This window comes from Gekko japonicus, unplaced genomic scaffold, assembly GCF_001447785.1.
Source record: "Gekko japonicus isolate JY-2015 unplaced genomic scaffold, Gekko_japonicus_V1.1 scaffold1651, whole genome shotgun sequence".
NCBI lineage: Eukaryota > Metazoa > Chordata > Lepidosauria > Squamata > Gekkonidae > Gekko > Gekko japonicus.
This window is the reverse complement of record NW_015159760.1, coordinates 326,229-348,409: the sequence shown is the minus strand read 5'-3', so window position 1 is coordinate 348,409 and position 22,181 is coordinate 326,229. Positions and strand designations below refer to the sequence as shown.

The following is a 22,181-nucleotide window of genomic DNA, read 5'->3' as shown; positions in this document are numbered from 1 at the left end:
AGACAACATCTGGGAAGCGCCCTACAGCCGTCAGCAACCCGTTCGCCTCTGCCGCAGAAGCGGAGTAAAAAGACACTGGGAAAATCTGGTAGTAAATGGGTTGCGACAGGCCATGGACAGACTTTCCGGTGTCTGATTGCTCCAGTGCGCTCTCATGGCGTCAAGATGGTCTGATCAGGCCATCCCAACTCCGTGCCGTTGTTTCCCCCCCACCCTTCGCAGTATGCACATCATCGCAAACTCCATAGGGAGCCCTCAGTGTGGAGATGCGATTCATCAATTCCTCGTTTAAGCACATCAGAAACGAACGGCAAAAAAACCCCACCTCACCCGTGGTTGCGTCTGATCACGCAGTGGCAGGCTGTGTCCGCAGCTTCCAAGGACTGTGTGATCGCACAACTGTGGGTCAAATTTCTCCGGAGGAAATAGCCTCGCTTCCCCCCATTTTTTTCTGGCACGTGTGACCGTGACCTGAGTTTTGTTTTGTGTTGTTCTGTTGCTCATGGATCATGAAAAGCCCCATACATTTTGATAAACATTTTCATCATTGGTACTATGGAATATGATTCTTTTCTATCACAGAATTATTTCAAGGAGCTCTTTGGACTACTCAGCTTAGAAAACCTGAGATAGTAGAAAATGATCTTTTTTCTGGAAAACAACTTTCACCTCCAACCCTAATAATGAATGGAGAAAATATTATGAGTCAACAAAAGGACTGTAGGTCATTTCTTTACGTTTTTGACATCTTCTTATCATATGGGTAACGTTATGGTATGATGGAAATGCATTTTATTTTATACATTTGTATACTGCCTTTCTTTTATTGTACTTAAAGCAATTTAAAATTCAAAACAATGGTAATTTGAATATTTAGTCACTGATCTGCTCTTTCAATGAAATTTAAGAACTAGAATGGTGTGGGATCAGCTTTAGTAGACCACATTGTTTTATTTATTAGTTATTAGTTATTTGCAACATTTATATCTCACCTTTCTGCCCAATCAGGGCTAACAATTAAAACAAGTGGCTAACAATTAAAACAAGTACATCAAAAACATATCACAAAAACAATTAAAAACAAAAGTTAAAAATGCATATATAAAACACAAGACAGCAAACTAAAAATATAAATCAGGAACGAGGGATCATTGAAGGAATGCTGAGCAAAATAAAAAGTCTTCACCCACTAACAGTGATAGTTTTCTAGAGGCTGCCAAGATTCATAATGTAATTTCTGAAGATTTGAGGACAGCATATTATTTAGGACAGGTTAAGAGCAGTGTTTCAAGGACAGACCAATGGTCCAGATAAAAAGTTAAGCCTGTCTTCCTTAGTTGCTTATATTGACCATTAATTAATAAAAACTGAGTAAGAGTGCACAGCTCTACCATGGGATCCCAATAATAGCCAGTCATCTAGTTTCCAGCAGTAGTGCTTAGAGATATTTATAGCAAGAAGACATCCCTTTCTAGTAAAAGCCATGGATATTTCTATCATCTATGAATCTATTTTTTTTCCAAACCAAGTTACAAAGCTGAATGCAATATTTGAAAAGATTCAGGATTTGCTGTAAAGGGAGAGGGAATTCTTTTTCTTTAAAACATCCAGCTAGACAAATAAAGCAGCAGAATGTAACATAAACTAAGAAGAAGAAGAGAAGAGAGAGAAGAGAGAGCGGTTTACAAACTCCTTTCCCTTCCCCTCCCCACAACAGACACCCTGTGAGGTGGGTGGGGCTGAGAGAACTCTGACACAAACTGCTCTTTTTCAAGGACAGCTGTGCCAAAGTTTGTGACTGACCCAAGGTCACATCAGCAGGTGCAAGTGGAGGAGTGGGGAATAAAATCCGGTTCTCCCGGATTAGAGTCCGCACACTTAACCACTACACCAAACTGTCCGCACACTTAACCACTACACTACACCAAAAGGTAAGCTTATCCTCAATATAACAAATAAGTTTCTTCCTCATGCGTTGGGGCTCTGCAAACTGCTAAAAGGAAATGATATTTGGGTTAATTTTCCTGTAAACCTATGTAAATCCAAAGCCACAAACCTGGGCTCAGGTTCCAAAATGTCCTCAAGTGTAAAGACAATGAAATCTAAATTCTTTGGCCTGCATCCATCTGTGGGGTGAAATAACAGCCTCAAATTAATCAAGAACTCAAGACTTATAAAAGCAAATAGAGTTCACCCTTCTTGCCGTTATAATAGGAAATGTTTTTTTAAAAATATTTGCTTTATCTTTAAAGTATTGACTTAGAGATAAGAGGTCAATATTCTATGTTTTTGGGCTCTTATGCATGTGGAATTTTTTTGAGGTTTTCCCCCTCTGGAGATAGAACACTTTGGAGTGTGAAGAGAAAGGAGGAGGAAAGGGCATTGGAGAAACAAGATTTCAGTGCCCTAATACTCTTTTGTTTGATCTTCAAAGGTGGTAATGCTCAATTTGGAGTTCACTGATCTGTGGGCTTCATGATACTAGGTTATTTTAAAAGCACACTGTGTTATTTATTTTCAGGGTTTAAAGTAACTAACGATAAGAAGGACTCAACCAGCTGCCACAGGGACCTCTTTTCCAGAGAAATGGTTGAACCTGTAGGCAACCAGTATGTTGTGGCCCGACCAGTATATTCAGAAGTCCTTTTTGATGAAGAACATCAGAAAGTGCATAGATATCACAAAACCTTTGCGGATCATCTCAGAGTATTCTTTAGGTAAGAAACATGCTTTTGTAAATAGAAATTATGATCAACTAACCATTGCAGGTTCTCAATCTTATCTTTTTTTTTGCTTTTATAATCCATGTATCTCATAATATACAATAAATGAGACTACATAATACATAATATATAATATCTATGAGGTAAGATTTGACAATCTAAACAAGGTTCAATATCTCTTTTTTGACCAATTCTTTAGCTTCATCTGTGTCCCAAAAAGTAATGAAGGGAGACAGATTTGTACAAAGTTATCTTGTGCCTATCTGTCTCCATCCCACAACTCTCTATATGCAGATATTTGCCCTATTAACATAGTATGCCATGCTTTCCTGAGCCATTTTTCAATACCTGGTGCTTTCTCCTGTCTCCATGCTTCAGCTATTAACATTCTGTCTGTGATGAATAAATTAACTATTAAACAAATCTTGTTAACTGAGATCCCTCTGGACATAATGTTCAACAGAGGTACACTATGACTATTTCATATTTCTATATGAAAAATTTCTCTCACTAACTTGAACATCTTATTCCAGAAAACTTTTATAATCGGGCATTGCTACCAGATATGAATGAACGAACCCATATGTCTTTTACATCTCTAGCATATATTTGATGTGGAAGATATTATTTCCCTTAACCTCAACACATGAGGTTAATAATATTTTCCTTTATTGCTATGTTCACTGAAACATTCCTTATACTTTCATGGAGATTATTCCACTGATTCTCAGGTACATGCATCAGCAGGTCTTTTCCCCACCTCTCTGTGGTTACTTTTCATTCTGCTTCTGCCAGTATGCTGTAAATAGTTGCTACTGGGTGACTCTGTCTAGTAAGTGATCTAGATATATTTATTTGACCTACTTACTCTGTATCAACTATCTGATTTGTAACTATTGAAAAAGGGCAGAGATACATCCTTATGTCTATGTAGTATTTTTGCATATGATAGCACCATTGGATATATATAAAAGCCTAACATATTGGCACTTCCAGCTCTCCCATTGGCTGTGCTGTGCACTCTATCAGCCATTGGCCCATCATCCGCCACTCATGAGTACTTGTGTGACATTGGCTGGATGCTGGGTCTGCTCCTCTCACCTGCCCACTGCCAGTCTGGCCACTATTCCCTGACAGAATAAACTGCCAAAATGGTAGTCTCTCCTGACGAAGACGCTTCACCTCCTCCTGCTGCTAGGCTCTCTTTTGCTTCAGTGGCTGTTGCTAAGCAACCAAGCTTGGTTCTCTCAGGAAAAGGTGGGGAAAGGTGTCCATTTCCAGACCTATTTTGGCCTTTGAGAGAAAACTCATTGGGGTCCGTCCTGACTAGGGTTGCCAGCACCAGGTTGGGAAATTCCCGGAGATTTTGTGGTGGAGTCTATGGAAGGCAGAGTTTGGGGAGAGGAGAGGCCTCAGCTGAATAGAATGCCATAGATTCTACCCTCCAAAGCAGTTATTTTCTCCAGGGGAAGAGAGATATGTTGTCTGGAGTTCAGTTGTGATACCAGGCAATCTTCAGGCTGCACCTGGAGTTTGGCTACCCGAAGCCTGGCAGTGCCCTCTGGGTGACTTGATGACACCTGACTGGCATGACTTAACTAGGCCTGGCTGCTTGCTCCTGTTCACCTCCAGCAGTCTCTCTATTTTTTAAATATTTAAATAGACGAAGAAGAAGAAGAGAAGGAGGAGGAGGAGATTGGATTTATACCCTGCCCTTCACTACCTGAAGGAGTCTCAGAGTGGCTTACAATCCCTTTCCCTTCCCCTCCCCACACCAGACACCCTGTGAGGAAGGTGGGGCTGAGAGAGTTCTCCTGAGAACTCCACACCAGCAGGTGCATGTGGAAGAGTGGGGAATCAAACCTGTTCTCCCAGATTAGAGTCCATGCTCTAGAGAGCTGGAGATCACTCAGACTTACAAGTGCTCTTCAGGTGGCAGTTCCCTTGGAGAAAATGGCGGGCTCTGTGTCATTATACCCTGCTGAGGATGCCATAGAAAATTGATGCTGAGTGCCCAAGGCCGGGGCACCCACCCAGAGCCTCTTTCTAGAGCTAGTTGTATTTATTTCCAAAACAGGTCTTATTCCTAGTCCTTAATAAAATCCAATATTCTATTCAATCCTATTTTTCCCAAGCATCAAAATTGCTTTGTTGAAAAGCCTCAGCAAAATCTGCATGTCACAATACTTGCTTATGCAGGGATGACTTCAGTTTTAACCTAGTTTTACATTTATCCCCATCTTTAGATAATGCAGTCCAAATCGCATTAGGGCTTTGTTCATAGAACAAAATTCAAGTCCAGTGGCACCTATATTAAGACCAACAAAGTTTTATTCAAGGTATAAGCTTTTGTGTGCATAAACACTTCTTCAGATACATTGAAATGGAAATTACCAGTCCATACATTAAGGTTGCCAGCCTCCAGGTGGGGTCTGGAGATCTCCCACTTTTACAAGATCTCCAGCTGACAGAGATCAGCTCCCCTGGAGAAAATGGTTGCTTTGAAGGGTGGACTCAATGACACTATACCATGTTAAAGCTCCTCCCCTCCCCTCCCCAAACCTTGCCATCTCCTGGATTCACCCCCAAAGTCTACAGGTATTTTCCAACCCAGACTTGGCAACCCTACCATACATATAGGAAGAAGGTGAACAGCAAATTAGCATACAGCATATTGAAGATGCTTAACAGATGCAAGGACCAGACAGGAATAACAAGCTTAGTTTATATGGTCACCATTTGTTGGGATTTAATACTGGGAGAAACATAGTGAAGCAAATAAATATATCAAAATCGGAGATTAATGTGTAAATGTACCCTTCTTAATTGTGGAATGCTCAGAGTAATTATCTGACGCCCTCTTGTTATGCTCCATCCATCTCCTCTCAAGCCATGGAGGTAACTAACAGCATCCTTTAAGGAGGGAGAATTGGTTGTGCAGTGTTATGTATCCTCTGTCACCAGGCCAGAAATTACAATCTACCATTCCAGACGTTCCAATCTACCATTACAAATTACTCTACATCCTACTATTCATGACATTACCTTACAATCACAATTCCAATCTACTATTCCAAATAAGATCTACAATAACATAAAGAGAATATATAGTCCTTCTTGGAAAGAATACAGATGTAAGGACTGAATGAGATTAGCATATGTAGTGAGATAAGAAACCAATATCGCTGTTAAATCCTAGGGGGTTATTGTGCCAAGTGTTGTAATAACTTGTAATTCAGGAATTTCTATTCCAGTCTGTTCCTGAAATTCCTTTGCAAACTTTGAGGTCACCCATTGAATGTCCTGGAAGGCTGAAGTGTTCTCCTACAGGTTTCTCAGTCTTGTGATTCTTTATGTCAGATTTGTGTCCAAATTCAGGGCTTTTTTTGTAACAGGAGCTCCTTTGCATATTAGGCGACACACCCCTAAAGTAGCCAATCCTCCAAGAGCTTACAGTAGCCCCTGTAAGAAATGCTCTGTAAGCTCTTGGAGGATTGGCTACATTAGAGGTGTGTCGCCTAATATGCAAAGGAGCTCCTGCTACAAAAAGAGCCCTGAATTGGCATAGGGTTTGATCTGTTTGCCCTGTGTAGAGAACAGAAGAGCATTGTTAGCATTTAATGGCACAGACAATGTTAGAAGATGCGCAAGTGAATGAGCCTGAGATGGCGTAGTTGATATTGTTAGGTCCAGTGATTGAGTTATCCGGGTGAATGTGGTAGCAAAATTGGCATCTGGGTTTATTGCAAGCTCTGGTACCAGTGTCCATATTCAAGTTAGATGGGTGAGGCATTGTTTAAGATTGGGGGGCTGTCTGTGTGCAAGAAACGGTCTGCCCCCCAGTTAGGGTTGTCAAATGGGCCCGGGGGCGGGGAATCCCTCGCTTTGGAGGGATGGGGGCCATATGGTTCCCCCCCGACGATCTTGGACACGCCCCCAACGTGCTACGTCGCGCGTCACTTCCGGCGACGTTCCGGCGGCGCACGCCCAGCAAGCTCTCGGAGTGAGAAGACGCTCCCCCGCTGAGGATGCATTGAACTGTTTTGAGTTGTTCTGTTCTGTGGTGTTCTATTATCTCTTTTGAACCTAGAAAAGGCAGGTTTGGACAGCCAATGTAAAAAAAAATAATTGCACGCCAGCATTGAGAGTTTCAGAGTCAATCTTCAAACTGATGGAGGGGGGATTCTGCAGCTCCCTTAAAAACAGCTCTTGAGATGTTTACCAGAACAATGCAGAGAGAGACTGAAGAAGATACGCATATTAATCATAAGCCTTGGTGGAGGAAGGGAGGGGGGAGGAGAGAGCAATGTTTTGGCTACTTTGAATGGCCTGGATTCCATCCCCACCCTTGCTTTACACCAGAGTAAAGGTACTGAAGCCAATGGGGGGGGGTCAAACCCTGTCCATATGTTCTGGGTCAGGCTTGGGCGATGCTGACAGCTTCATCAAGTGACACCACTTAACTCCAAACTAAGGCCCAACAAAGGGAACCTGAGGAAAGGGGGAGATTTCATGGAGCCTGTCCCCAAAGAAAGGGCACCGGTGTTGTCCTGGAAGCACCCCTCTCCACGCCTGCGGGGAATGTACTTTAACAGCCCTTGAGGCTGTTGAAACACTGCAATGCTTCAGTGCATGTGCAAACCCCTCCCCAAAAACAGTCCTCAATGTGATTGTGAACAGATCGAACTGTGACAGGGGGAAAATGAAAAAAACACATGTAAGTGTGAACTGACTGCACCAATACCACGATCATAGATACCGCCATGACACCTATGAAGACCTGAAAGGTGACATCCAGGCAAGCACCGGCCTCATCAGATCTCAGAAGCTTAGCAGGGCTGACCCTGGCAAGTACTTGGAAGAGAGACCTCTAAGGAATACCAGGGCTCGAGATGCAGAGGCAGGCAATCAAGCCACCTCTCTAAAATGTCCAAACCCTACTAGGTGTCGCCTAGGGCTGCCAAATCCCCCCGGGGGGGCGAATTCCCCCCGCTTTGGAGGCCCGATTTCCGCCACCGTGGAATCGGGCCCTGGGGAAAACCCCACCCCGGCATGCACGTCAGCCGGATGTGACATGATGACGCCGGGCACGCTGGGGGCGGGGCCACAGCCATTTGAGGGGAAAACATAGAGTTTTCCCCTCAAATGGCTGTGGCCTCGCCCCCAGCATGCCCAGCGTCATCATGTCACATCCGGCTGACATGCATGCGGCGCGCGCGCGCTGAGGACGCCGAATGGGAGCCCCCCGCCGCGAGGTAAAAACGATTTGGCAACCCAAGGGTTGCCAGAAGACACCATGACTTCCAGGCATACAACCACACACACACACACAAACCCACAAAAAAGAAAACCTGAAAGGTGGCTGCTAGATTTTTTTTGCTGTTCAGCCTGTATCTATAAATTTGAAATCTAGCTTCCTTTCCAATGTATTTGACAAAGTGTGCATGCGCACGAAAGCTCAGACCTTGAATAAACCTTTGTTGGTCTTAAAGGTGCCACTGGACTCTAAATTTGTTCAAACTCTTTTCTGACAGGTTTCCTGTTTTTTTTAAATTGCATGTCAATAGCTGTTCTCAGTCTTTATGATTTTGGCACTTCTACCTTGTGTACCAGGAGAACGCACTCCATAAAATTCTCTTGATAACATGTAGTCATGTTATGTGAATAGGACAGTGCATGTATTCTCTTCCTTTAGTACATGCAATTGAAAAACAGAGTATTTTAAGGGTTTCCATTCACATAAATGGGAAACTATGCATGTTTCCCTAGTCATGCAAAATGGCAGCTGCACATATTGAGAGGATCACGTGCAGTATGCAAGGTAGAAACATCAAGATCATAATAACTGAAAGGGCTAACTAGAAATTGCACTGGCAAAGTTTTCTTGGCTTGCAGATACATTTATGTGAAAAAGTTTCCCCAATGAAATTTGCTGGTCATGTAACAGTTAAAAATGCAGGTACCTTGCAGAAGAGATTGAGAGGGGGTGAGAAGGAATTTGGTGTTCCAAACTGTAGTTTAAATAAGTGATGACTATCTTATTACTGTAAGAAAGAGTTCTGGTACTTTCAAGTTGACTTGCCTCTGCTTGAACTTCTTGTGATACAAAATCTATATTCGCATATGTTTATAAATCCTTCTATCTACAGTCTTGTCCTTTTGTTGAATCCCACCAGAAATATCTGTATCTAAACTGTTGCATGGTTGGCTTTTCAGCTGCTCACCACAAAAAGCAAAGAAAATTACTCTTGATTTGCTTCCTATCCTCTCCTGGCTACCAGCATACAACCTCAAAGGCTGGATACTCAATGACATTGTTTCTGGAATTAGCACAGGGATGGTTGCTGTTCTACAAGGTACACTTTTTAAACTTCTTTTTTAATGTGTTTTCTTCCACTCATGGTTTTTCATGGTTAGAGACTCTGCAGCTTTAAACACATTCATTTTCCTTGATGTGATCCTTATGTCTAATTTCTAGGCCTACCATTTGCTTTGCTGGCAAATGTTCCTCCAGGGTATGGACTCTATGCAGCCTTTTTCCCGGTGATCGTGTATTTTTTCTTTGGCACTTCCAGACATATCTCTGTTGGTAAGTTGAACTGCATTCCAATCAACTTCTTGGTTCCTATATGCCCTACGCGCAGTGGTCGTCAACCTTTCCAGACCAAGGATGCAACTTTAATCCCATTGCATAGCAAGCATATCACATCTTGGTCATGTGACATCAGTCATGGGAGAAGAGGAGAGAATGTGAGGAATACACCAAGGGTTAGAGCCATGGAAGAACCCTTTCCACCACTGAGTGGCCTCTATTTGCCATCCAGGTGTTTTGTTCTATTTGCAGGCAAAAAGTGACATGAGGTGAGGTGCCCTTGCTTCCTGCTTATGTGCATTAGCAAGTCCTTCCAAAAAACAGCAAGAAAGGCAGTTCTATAAGGGCTCATGACCCAGCAGGTGGGGCTCCACAACCCACCTGAGGATCACAACCATAGGCTGAAGACCACTGCATTACCGGATTTTAATTAACCTCACACTGACTTTTTCAGCATAGAACATCATACCCATGAGCCACTTCTAAGAATTGCTGCTCCCCCCTTTTTGTACTGATCATCCATCCTCATGATGAATTCTAGAGAACCTATCTTATTTTTTGTGGTCTTTTGATTGGTTCTAATAAAAAGTTATTATACAAGTTCTATTTTGGGAATTCTTTGGTGACCCACACCACTCCCTCTACTCTTTGCATTAATACATTCCTTAGAGGAAGTATTCCATTATGTATACCAAACAACACCATAAGACAAGATGTTACACCATCAGAATGGTGTTATGCCAGACATCTATGCCAACATTGACATTTCAGAACTAGGCATACTTTTTTTTTTGTCCTGTATAGATATCACAGAATGAGACATGGAACAGGTAAAAAACATGTATGAAATTCAAAGTTTCACAAGGCTTGATTGCTGAAGGTGATTTGCATTCACGTGCATGCTGTGGAATGTTCTGTGCGTTGAACACAAAGCATTCCCTAACACTGCAGAGAATTTGGAGTCTCTGTGTGTGCACCTGAAACACATAGGGTGGATTTTTTAATTGGTCCTAGTTACACATTGCCCATTGTGTAGGATGTACAAGTGGAAGGGTGCAGGAGTGATTCTCAGGTCATGAATGGCATTGCATGAATGTTAGTGCAAGTAGAGAGAGAGTTCTCTAAAGGTTCTATGTATGGTGAAGTGTAGGAACAGGCTCATGCCAAAGCCCCCATCACACTGTAAACTGGTCTGGTTCCTACCTTTCTAAAAACGATCTAGAACCTTCTGAACTACCCCAGGCTCTTTCAGACTGAACAGTTTTCCTAACCCAACGTTAATATTCCACAGGTCCTTTTCCAGTTCTGAGCCTGATGGTAGGAGCAACAGTTTTAAAGATGGTCCCGGATGACACTGGAAATGGCACACTAACAAACAGTTCATCGACAATTCAACAAAGAGTCATGGTGGCTGCATCTGTGACTATGCTTGCAGGTATCTTTCAGGTGAGTATTTTCAAATAATATCTATCACTCTTCACCTGTTCCTTGACCACCTTTTGCAGCCAAACACATGGAACATTGACATATTAAATATAGAATTTTCAGAGCAAGAGATCAACAGACAGGCAGTACAAGAAAGCTTATTTGCCAACTGAAAATATACAACTTTATTATTTATGCACTACCCTAGTGAAAGGTAGTGGGGGAACAGGGCTGGCACCCCTGATAGCAAGCAACCTCCTATCCTTGTGCAGCATGCAACCCTAAGCAAGAGCATTGAGTGGCAAGACTGAAGAGGCAGCTTAGTTACATTTCAGCCCCACCACGAGCTCAGTCCAGCAGTCGTAAAAATTATTTGAAGGTCAGGGGGGACCTGGCCATGCCTGTATGAACACAGCCAAAATCCTTTCCCATGCTGAAGTAGTACCACATTCTCTCTGCTTTGTACTTCACATGAGTTCATGCAGATTACCATATGCTTAGCAATAGTGCATAACAGTGCCCTTGTGCTAGCAATTTAATAGTGGACACCACCAATCACAGGTTGCCCCACCCACTATAGCAGAGGTGTCAAACTTATTTGCTATGAGGGCCAGATCTGACATAAATGTGACTTCGTCAGACCAGGCCATGCATACCATAAAACATAATGGCAGGTACTGGAGATACAAGCTATATAAAGGACAGCAGCTGGTATGCTCTGAATTGGTGTGTCCTTACTGCAAGGCAGTGCAGTGGGGGAGGTGCAGAGGAAAACCCACATGGGTGGACTGGAGCACTCCTGCACTGCCTGGAGGCGGGGCAAACCTCTTCATCAGCCCTTTTCTGCCACAAGTGCTGTGAGCCCAGGCCCTGGGGTAAACCACAAAGCAGCAGGTCATTGTCAGCTCCTCCTTGCCCCTGAGCCACCATGGAAGGGGACTGGGAAGACAAATTGAACAACCCCCCCACACACACCTGTGGAGATGTGGGCAGCGACAGTCCAAGGCCATGTGCGTGGTGGGACCTAGGCCAAGTAAGCCCAATAGGCTGAAGACACCAATATGGAAGTGGCTGCCTCCAGCCAAGGCCACCAGGGGATCCATGGTGGGGCGATGTTGGGGACTGAAGACAGAGATCATTGACAAGCTGTGCCACCCCCATGTAGCACCAGCTACCCCAGGTTGAAGGCTGCCAGATCATCTGATGGGGGAGAGGGCACCATGTGCACCCAGTGACCAGTATAACTGGAAATCATTGGCCTTACCCTGCCAGCAGGCGGCAGCCACCTATGACCGAAGACTGATGGGTGGTCAATGGGGGAGGGAGGCCTGGCCACCCAGTTGCATGCTGGGTGGCAGGCCTGGCCACCCAGGTGCATGCTGGGTGATGTGTGGAAGAAACTGTTGAAGAACACCCACCCCTCCGTGGGCAAAGCATAGCAACTGCATGGGGGTGCAAATATGGTGGTGGTGCTGGCCACCAGCAGGCCTCACCAGAGGATCATCTGCACCACCCCACGTGCAAACACCAATCCCCATGGCCATCTGGGACAGCATCCCCAGAGCTGCAGGCTGAGTGGGGAGGCATGTGACCTCGCCTTGGAATCCTGAGCCAACATGAATGTGGCCGAGGTGGCTCCCAACTTACCAGTGAAGAGGTTCTGCTTGGCTGCTGCGGATGAGGCTATTCTGCTGTGCTGAAGCCACAATCAGGGTGGATTGCTCACCTGCCCCCCACCAGCAGCCTCCTGTTCGCTCCCTCACACCAGTGGCTCACAGGCCGTATAAGAGCCCTGTACAGGCTGGTTCCAGACCCTGGGCCTTATGTTTGACGCCCCTGCACTATAGTGTACCATTTATACTCTAGTGCTCAGGGAGCTGGGCAAGCTCAGCCCAAATGGCAGATCAGACAGAGATGGATACATTCCCAAATGTATTTATTTAGAAAATGTTATCTGCTGTCTCTCCAGAGACAAACAGATGACTGTATGTGTTTTTAATGCCCACACTCACCATTCAAACTCCGCTTCAAGTGTCAAAGTCCTGCCAACCCAGCAGTCCGAAAGCCCCTCGGGGCAATTAGGTAAATGGGTACCTGTCCGTAGGAGGACAGGGGGGTACCCCTCCCTTGAAATCGGGCTCCAGCCGAGCGAGGAATTGAGAAGCGGCAGCGACATGGTAGTGGTCAGCACAGAGGAGATGAAGAGAGGTAGCGACATCCCAAGGAGGCGGTTGGCTCGGCAGCTGATGACATGGCCAGCAGGAGGACGTCCGGAGCCGCAAGGACGTTGTGACGCCCACCGCGGCTGCGCACCAGGGCCCATAACCAACAGCCCCCGAGAGGAGTCACCAGAGAACCGAAAGAACAGCGGAGGCCGCAGAAGACGCACCGGAGAAAAACTGGAAGAAGTCGCCCACTTGCCAGATAAACGAACGATCGGAGCTGGAGGGTACCTGGTAGGGCTCCCCCCACCCCAGACGTACTGTGGCCATAGTTAGGGTTTCTGCATAGGTCTCTGCACCATGCACCGTGTAACCGCTCAGAGCCCTTCGGGGGTGAGCGGGGTACAAATTGAAAGTATAAATAAATAAATAAATAAAGTCATCTCTCATTGGTGGTAGCCAAGTCAATGGACATTCTATTTTTAACACATCTTAATGCAGTGGAAAGCTTTCTGGTGCACCACATCTATGCAATTTAAACATGCCAGTACTGGAATATCTAGAATGACACTGGTCTAATGGTGAAAATGGCATGCAGTTGGGCAAAAAGTATATAGAATGTTCCTTCTTCTTTATAGAGCCCAGCACCAGGAAGTGCCTTTTAGCACAGCCCCCAAGGTATCTATAATATCAAAACCAGTGGTCTTCAGCCCAGGGGTCAGGATCCTCAGGTGGTCACAGTGCCCATCTTAGGGTGTCAAGACCTCAGCTGGCAATCCCCGGGATACTGGGGAGGCAGAAACTCACTGGAATAGTGTCCCACAATGTAGCAATGCAGTTTCTGGAAACGCAGCCAGAAATGATGTTGTGGCATGACCAAATGCTATTCCCTCTCCCACTGTTGCATTAATTCTGGTGGGGACTGGGGCTGCTTCAACAGGAGTTGGCCCCCTGAAAGTGGACAAATGGCATACCTAACCCACCAGCTGGTCCAGGACCTCTGTAAACAGAGCCATTATTTTCCTGAATTTTGAAAAGACCTGCTGCTTGTGTGCATGTGTAGAGAACAAGTATGCCACGGCTCCCACATCTCTTTGCAGAGATGCTGAAAGAAGGAGCAGGATGATGAAGCGAGATCACACAGGGGTGGAGGGGATTCCTCCGTGGCACTGACACTTGCCTTCTTTCTCAGTATGGTAGATCTTCTGGTGGTCAGTTCATGTTTCATGGCACACTCAGTTTAGTTCCGCAGTTCTGGCCTTGACATTGGTAACCCCTTCCTCCTGACATGTGACTTCCTGTCATGTGCTTGCGGTTTGGTGAACCCCGTGCTCAGCTGGTCCCAGAGCTGGAAAGATTGAAGACCTCTAGTCTAAACCCTGTCCTCGGGATAATATATGTGAAGTGCTTGGAGTGTTTCAAAAAAGCACTACATATATTATTAGGGAAGTAGCAAGGCTGGCATTCCTTGCTTGTCTTGTTCCCAGTAAATATCACTGTTGTTTTGTATTCCAGCTGCTACTGGGTGTCCTACGAATTGGCTTCATTGTTATTTATTTGTCTCAGTCGTTAATCAGTGGATTCACCACTGGTGCAGCTATCCATGTTGTAGTATCCCAACTGAAATTCATCTTACAGCTGCCAATTCCTGGATATAATCAACCACTGGGGCTTTTTTTGGTAAGTGTTTCAATCAAACAACATGTAAGCACTTCACTACAGAAAATGCCTTAGAATATGAGTGCATTTTCCATTTAATTTGAATATATCCAAGGGCAGGCTGTTGAATGTTCCCATTATTTTTTTTCAAATCTCTCTTCCACCTGTGAAACTTTAAATGAACCCTCCTTATGCACTGGACAGTCCTTGCTTCAAACTTTATCTCGTCTAGCAATTCAGTGGGTGGACTTATTGTAGGTTTTACAGAGAGCTAAAGGCAGCATGATGGAGACATGTTGCACACATTTATCCTGCCATTCTGGGTTCTTAGTTTTTACAAGATTTTATAGCAATTTGATAGAGAGATAGTAGGACTGACCATGTACAGTATGGGAAATTGTTTTTGTTATATCTCCTCTAATGCACTCCAGATTTGTGTCTGTCTGAACCTCTGGCATGCCAATATGCTCTCAGCCTCCCACTTCCCTACATTGGCCTTGTATACTTGAATTGGGATATATAAGTACCAAGGCCAGTTTTCCACCCAAGCCATTGCACAGGGAAGCAGAACAGGGAATGATTGGATTTGCCTCCTGTGGCCTGTGCTGCCTCCAGCAGCACTGCAGGGGCTTGGCTTGGACCCAGCAGGTGTCAGTGTGGACCCAAGAGGAGAAGGCTGTACCTTTCTTGGGTTGGCCAAGTATTGTGAACCAGCCCTGATAAATGCTGTGTGGTATTACTGCCCCTACTCTATAATGTTAACCAACATCTCTTTTTCACTCCGTGACAGACCCTAAAATCAGCATTTGAACAGATCGCAGACACAAACATTGCAGACCTCGTCACTGCTCTTATCGTCTTGGTCATTGTATTTGTGGTGAAAGAACTGAATGAACGTTACAAAGCCAAGCTTCCAGCACCTATCCCCATTGAGCTCATTGTGGTAATGAAATTATTCTCGTCTTTATGGAGACGCTAAAAGCCAATAATATACGAAATAATAAGCAGGGCGGTATTTTTAACAATACTTGCTTTATGTACTATAGCAAACAATTCAGTCTTTGACTATCTCTGAGGAAAAACGGGAATGGGAAAATGCAGTTTTGAAGTACTTGCCGGTATTCTGTGAGCCAGAGTTTCCAGCGTTATTTCTAGAAGGACTCATTTTAACAGGTGTACAACAATTAAGAATTCAATAAGCACAGTTCTTCCTAGCTAAGAAATTAGTAAATGCTTTGCCTGATGAATTTCTGCCTCTCTGTACAGCACAGGAGCCTCTCAGAATAGAAGAGGAGCAACCCTTTTGTAGGTGACCCCCCCCCCCAACTGCTGAACTTTTTATGTTAAGAAATGCTGTTTTCTTCACCTACATGGATTGTGCTTTGCGTCATATATTACCACATATTTATATCTGATATATGTTAAAATTCTCCTTTCCCATTGGCAAGCTGGTACAGATTAGAAAAGAAGGAGCAGTGTGACTCAGCTAGTGAACCAAGAAAGACGATGAGTTGATCCCTCACTATAAATCACCAATTTGCTTGGTATTATGAAAGAAATATATACAAAATGACAGTTATGCAGCACAGAAATTTCACAGAGTTCCTGCAATCCTCTAGAATTGGTTTGTCCTTTTAAGATATCAGAAACAAACCCTTTATTAAAAACAATAGGTAAAGATCCAGACTCTAAAAACTGCTTATGGGTCGATAGCCAAGAAAATCAGGATTACCTTGAGCATGCAGAAGGAGAGAGAACTCGCCCTGCCAACGAGAACTCACCCTACCTCCATGGGGTGGTCATAGCCTCCCCTTCATATCTTTTTTAACCCATACACAACTCCTAGTGTGGTTCAGGGTGCTGATCTTAATGGCTGTATTACTGGGGTACATTTCTGTGTCGCAGGGATACATTTCTATTCTCTGTCTGTCCCACTGCTGAAATTTGAATCATTAATATATAGCTAATATTTGAAGAAAGACAAGACAACAAAGAGGGAAGTGTATCTGAAAAGTTCAATAACCACAAGTTCAATAATATATCTGCTAACCAGGAAGTAAAGACTAGGAAACAGAGGAGTGCATGGCTGAACCTTACATAGGATGTTTTGCTTCTTTCTAGACAGTCATAGCAACTGGAGTATCCTATGCCTGTAAATTCAAAGACACATACCAGGTAGACGTTATTGGAAAGCTAGATAGGGGGTAAGTACATGCTATCTGCACTGCTTTCTGATAAATCACATTTCACTAAAAATGGAATTTTGGCAAAAAAGAATGATCTCATCTTGATTTTAAAAAATTTCAAACATTTTATTTTTATTTTATAACAACAAACAAAAAACAAGACAAAACAAATCTATAACACAGACATAAAATAGGAGAATCCAACCATTAAGTATCTCTTAAATTTTTCTCTCTAATCACAAATAAGTTTTTACACCTTGAACTGTTGATTTAAAGTTTTGCACGTATTACTATCAGCGTTCTTATTATGTTCTTTATACTTTCTACTCCAGTTGTATACACAGTTTATTTAATATATTCTTCAATCCATCTGTAAAATTTTGACCACATACTTTCAACGTTTTCCTCTTTTTGTCCTTTCAAGAATAAAATCAATTTGTCCCTCTCAGCCATTTCCAATAGTGTATTTATTGTTTCTTCTTATGATGGTGTCTCTTTTCTTCTCCAATATTTAGCATATAATATTCTAGCAGTTGTAACAACATGTATAATCAGATAGGAATCCTGCTTTTTACAGTTTTCTGGAACTATATTCAATAAAAATTATTCTGGTACAAAAGATATATTAGTTTCCAAAAAAATTTGCAACATTTCAAGTACCCAAGTCCTATATTTTTGTAGTAATTTATAAAAAAATTCTTGGTGTTGGTTAGGTGCATATATGTTAACAATCAAAGTTGTTTTGGCTTGTCTTTGAACCATCAGAATTCTGCCATCTTCAGAACCATATATTAGTTCAGGGTGTTAATGTTCTTTAACATATGTCACAACTCCCCCCTCCCTTTTTTCTTTATCTGCAGAGATAAAAACTTTACCAAGTTTCTTCATTTCCAAATATTTTTGATCTGAGTGTTTAATATGAGTTTCTTGTAAACATATAACGTCTAATTGCATCTTCTTAAGTTGTAGGAATACCTGTCTTCTTTTTTGGGGTGCATTCAATCCATTAACATTTATTGAAATTAACATCTTTCTTATCTTTCTTCTATCCATCTTGTATTGACTTTTCAGTTTCATTTTTTATTATTTTGTTGAAGTCTTTTGACAATTTGGGATGGTACAAATTTCACTGTTTTCTTTTTGCTTCCTTGTCTTTGTTTGGCACATCCTGATGCTCCTTGTAGTTCTTCACCTTCTTCTTCTGTTTCTTTTGAATTTCCTTCTTGAGTTTCCAAATCCTCTCCATAAGTTTTGACAAAATCTTCTATTTTAAGGATTGAATTGATTCTCTGTCTTTTCCCTTTAAAGGTAAAGAGAACACATTCTGGTAGTGACTATCTTTATGCAATTCTGTTTTTTCCTTAATAGGTTTGTAAGATCCATGTAATCTTGTCTTTTCTCTCTCACTCTCCATGGAACTTCTTTTAATATTTTAATCTCTGTCTCTTCTATTTGAAGATATATTTCATTTGCTATTTTAAGAATTCCATCTCTCATAGTTCTCTTAAAGAATCTGACATGCATCTCTCTAGGTAGCTATTTTCTTCTTGCATATGCTGAGTTCATCCTATAGGCCACATCAATTTCATTATAAACTTCTTCTGTGTTTTCTGCATCCATATATTTTGCTAATGTGTGAGCCATGTCCATTTTAATGTCTTCATCTTTCTTCTCAGGAATGCTCTGGAACCTTAATATATAGACTGCTTTGTCAATTTCCAGTTTTATAAATGTATCTTCCATGGAATTTTGTTTAGTCCTCATTGCCTGCATTTGTTGGTCTGCTTCTTCAGATTTAGTTTCCAGCTTACTTGTAGTTTTGACCAGGCCAGAGATCTCTTGTTTGTTGTCTGCAATCTGTTTTTTCATCTCTTCAGTTTGTGTGGTCATTTGCTGGGCAAGGGAGTCTAATTTTGCTTGGATGGGTTCAACAGCCATGTTTACAGATGTTGAGACCCCCTCCTGGATCAAAGTTTGTAAATCCTTAATGGAGATTTGGGCTAGATTGGTAGTCACTGATTTCAATTGCCCTGGAGATGGACCTCCAGAGGCTTTTCTCTCTTTTTTTTAATAATAATGTTTATTATTTTAAACAAACAAACAGACAACCAAACAAATAAAACATACATGAGAGTATTAACAACATCATATCTCTTAAAACACCTCATACATTAGTATCTAATTACCAAATTCCCACCTCCCAAAATTTCTGCAGGTCTATATTTAATAAGCCAATATTTTATCTAACTTGTTCTATCATTATGGCTCTTAAAAATGCACAAATCTAGAGTTTTACAAGTGTATTAATTAACAAAACATATTTCCTTCTATTAGTACATTGTCTGAACATTCTATAATAGTCTTCTTAAAATATATTTAACTATTAAATGTACACCATTCCCCAGCTTCATAGTTACATACTTTCTTTTTCTATATATTCTACATTCTATAACATAACTATCACATTACATTCTTTCACATTTTAGTAATACTCCGTCTTTTAAAAGGGTTTTCTAAACCTACATATATTCCCTATATATTCTTCCCCAGTTCTACAGCCTCATGGGATCCTTAAACCAATCTTATTTATATCTTTAATTAACACTTTTCAGTATACTTCTCTAGCCTACAGATTCATACTTGTTCTATGATACCATCTATTCTATAACTTCTTGAAATACTACAATTAGTATAAAGCAAACATTCAATGAGATTTAGTGATTACTTAGTTACATATGTCTAAGGGTTCCCTAGCCTGAACAGAAATCTTATTTAAGGATTAATATAAAACAAAACGTTCAATGGTAGTCAATGTTACTCAGTTACATATGGCTACAAATTCCCTAGCCCATCTTATTCAGTTTACTTATAAACAAAAATTCCCTTATCCAGTCTTATTTATAAAGCTTAATTTTTTTCTTCTTTTTGTAACTTCTCATCTTCAGTAAGGTCAGTATTCTGTGCCTCTTCCCCTTAAAGGTAGAAGAGATTTCTTTTAAGGATTGCTAACTATAGTAAATGTTTAGTGTAGTTAAGGATTCCATAAGGTCTGTTTCATCTTCTCTCTGGGATGTTTTCCCTTTCATAACTATTTTAGATTTTAGCAGACTTTTAATAGATCTGTTATACTCCTTGTAGGTTAAATTAGCTTGAATGTAGTATTGTTTTAGGTCTTGGCCAGTTTGGTATTTAAATTCCATTTTACTGTGGATTAAGTCATCTTGAGAGATGTGTTGTTCTTCCTCTTGGACTAATTTTTGCTGAGATGCCTTTATATTATTCGTAGCTTGACTTGGTATAATTTCTTTTTTATCCAGTGTTGTCTTTAAAGCCTTTTGAACTCCAAAAGTGATCGCCTCAACCACTAAAGCCTGGAGCTCATCCCATGACAGCTGCAGTAAGCTGGTTTCTTTGGAACTATCTGTGCAGGCAGCCACTGGCATTTTTTCCCTTGTATCATGTTCACCCATTTTAATAGGATAGCAGAATCTCAGTTCAGTCTGACTACATCCACAGTCTCTTCAGTGCTGGGCACAATCAGCAAGTGGTCGCTCTCAGTAAAGTAATAACAACCAAGAATCCTTCAACACAGTTCCAGTACTTGGTAGCTTTAGACACAATAAAATCCTCTGTTCTCAACACTTTAACATGACATCAACAAAAGTTGCCAGAAGAATAGCCGATTCAGCTCTAAATATCTTTCTTACTCTCTTTTTATTCTTGAAAAAAACTTTGTAATCCTTCTATAAAAGCTCAAACAATTCGCTCCTCTTTACCCCCTGGAAATATTTAAATCTGCTTCCTTTCGTAAATCGTCCAGGCTGTTCCGTGAAGGGGGAGGGAGTTTCACCCTGCCTTTCCTTGCTCTTTTAAAATTTTAAAGGGGGTTGATCAAAAGGTCGTCAGTTTTTTCGATGTTGCTTTTAAGCGTACTTACAGTGAATATCTTCATCCGTGTTCTGGATGAGGCTCAGCTTCACTCTCTTTCTTTCTTACGGGGCGCTTACAGCTGATACAATTATGGCTGTCATTACTGTGCTACTTTGTGGCTTGCTTCTGGGAAGATCCAGGGCATCCACCCACTCGTGCCGTAAGTGGGGCCCCCAAATCAAGTCCCTTGCACCAGACCTCACTTCGAGAGGTCCAGTGGAGATCGGGATCCCCCCAATACTTCTCTAAAACAAAGAGCTGGTGGTGTCCAGAAGCAGTTCCTGGTTCCAACCGTGCCGTTGCTGGCCCCGCCTCCCCTCCCCTCCAGAGGCTTTTGTCGACCCACTAGACATGTTAAAGTATTCTATTTAACAACAAAGAATCACACACCCCTCCCTTCCAGTGAGAGGTCCCTTATTTTGTTTAAACTATATAGTCACTGTAATATTTGATCTCTCTCCAAAAAAACAACAAGCCCCTTTTGGTATTATTTACAGTACAAAGTTTCTATAATATTTATACTTTTTCTCAGACTGGTAAGGTAGCCTTGAGGTAACCGTCGCGTGGATCACCGTAGCCAAGTCAGTCCGGTCGAGGAAGGGAGGAGAGGAGAGTTCTTCTGTAAAGGAAATATAGTCCAAAGTCAAATCGGAAGTGACGTTTAAAAGATGTTTTCTTCTTTCTTCTGGAAGGAAATATAGATAGACACTTTTTATTCCACCTGGTTTAAACCAGTATTTGTAATCCAATTAGGATCTTCACAAAACAGCTGTACCAAATAGTCTGTTTATAAATCCAACATTTAATAGGATATTCTTGCTTGCAGAATGCTCAAAACCAAAGCTTTTAAACTGTTATTATATTTTCAGATGTCTTAAGTCTACAAATAAATATTCTTGTAGTATACCTCCACTTTTAAACAGCAACCATGTCTCTTTACAGCCCCACAGTAATATAATTCAAAGTAGAGGAAAAAAGAAACTCTTCCAAGCCTCTTGAGGAAAAGGGGGGGGGGACTCCACCACTCCTTTTTCTTCTGGTTCAAGATATATAAAGTTTAAAGGGGCATATAGACCACAAAGATTCTGATGTAGATGTGTATCTCAGTTACTCACAGTGTTGCAGATCTTCTTTTAAAGTTGTTTTTAGTAGAAAGCTCCTCTTGTCCCGGTGTTCACAGCTAAGCACTTAATTGCTCCACTGAGTGCACTCACTCGGGTCCCTGCTTCAGAGCGATCTGTGCTCTCCCCTCCCGCCGCCGCGGGTGTGAAGTCTTGATGTGCCAAGCAAAATAGGAGCTAACTGGTAATCCCAGTTAATTGTAATTTCCAAACAAGATAAAAAGGAGGGGGAAAGAGCAAAAGAGGGATTCTTACTGTATTTATTTATTTATTTATTATTTACATTTATATCCCGCCCTCCCCGAAGGCTCAGGGCGGCAAACAACATGTAATTGATAAAACAGTAAAAACATTAAAAACAATACAAAATATTAAAATTACAT

At 42.0% G+C, this 22,181-nt stretch overlaps 1 protein-coding gene across 1 annotated transcript in view; it reads left to right on the top strand.

Moving 5' to 3' along the window:
* Nucleotides 1–2,586: 2,586 nt before the first annotated feature.
* Nucleotides 2,587–22,181, top strand: part of SLC26A3 (solute carrier family 26 (anion exchanger), member 3) — a 38,607-nt gene continuing 19,012 nt past the window's right edge. The window contains exons 1-7 of the mRNA XM_015406002.1: nt 2,587–2,717; nt 8,940–9,079; nt 9,202–9,312; nt 10,607–10,761; nt 14,418–14,582; nt 15,352–15,504; nt 16,683–16,765. Of these exons, the coding sequence (XP_015261488.1) occupies nt 2,587–2,717; nt 8,940–9,079; nt 9,202–9,312; nt 10,607–10,761; nt 14,418–14,582; nt 15,352–15,504; nt 16,683–16,765 (938 nt within the window). The remainder of the gene's footprint in view (nt 2,718–8,939; nt 9,080–9,201; nt 9,313–10,606; nt 10,762–14,417; nt 14,583–15,351; nt 15,505–16,682; nt 16,766–22,181) is intronic.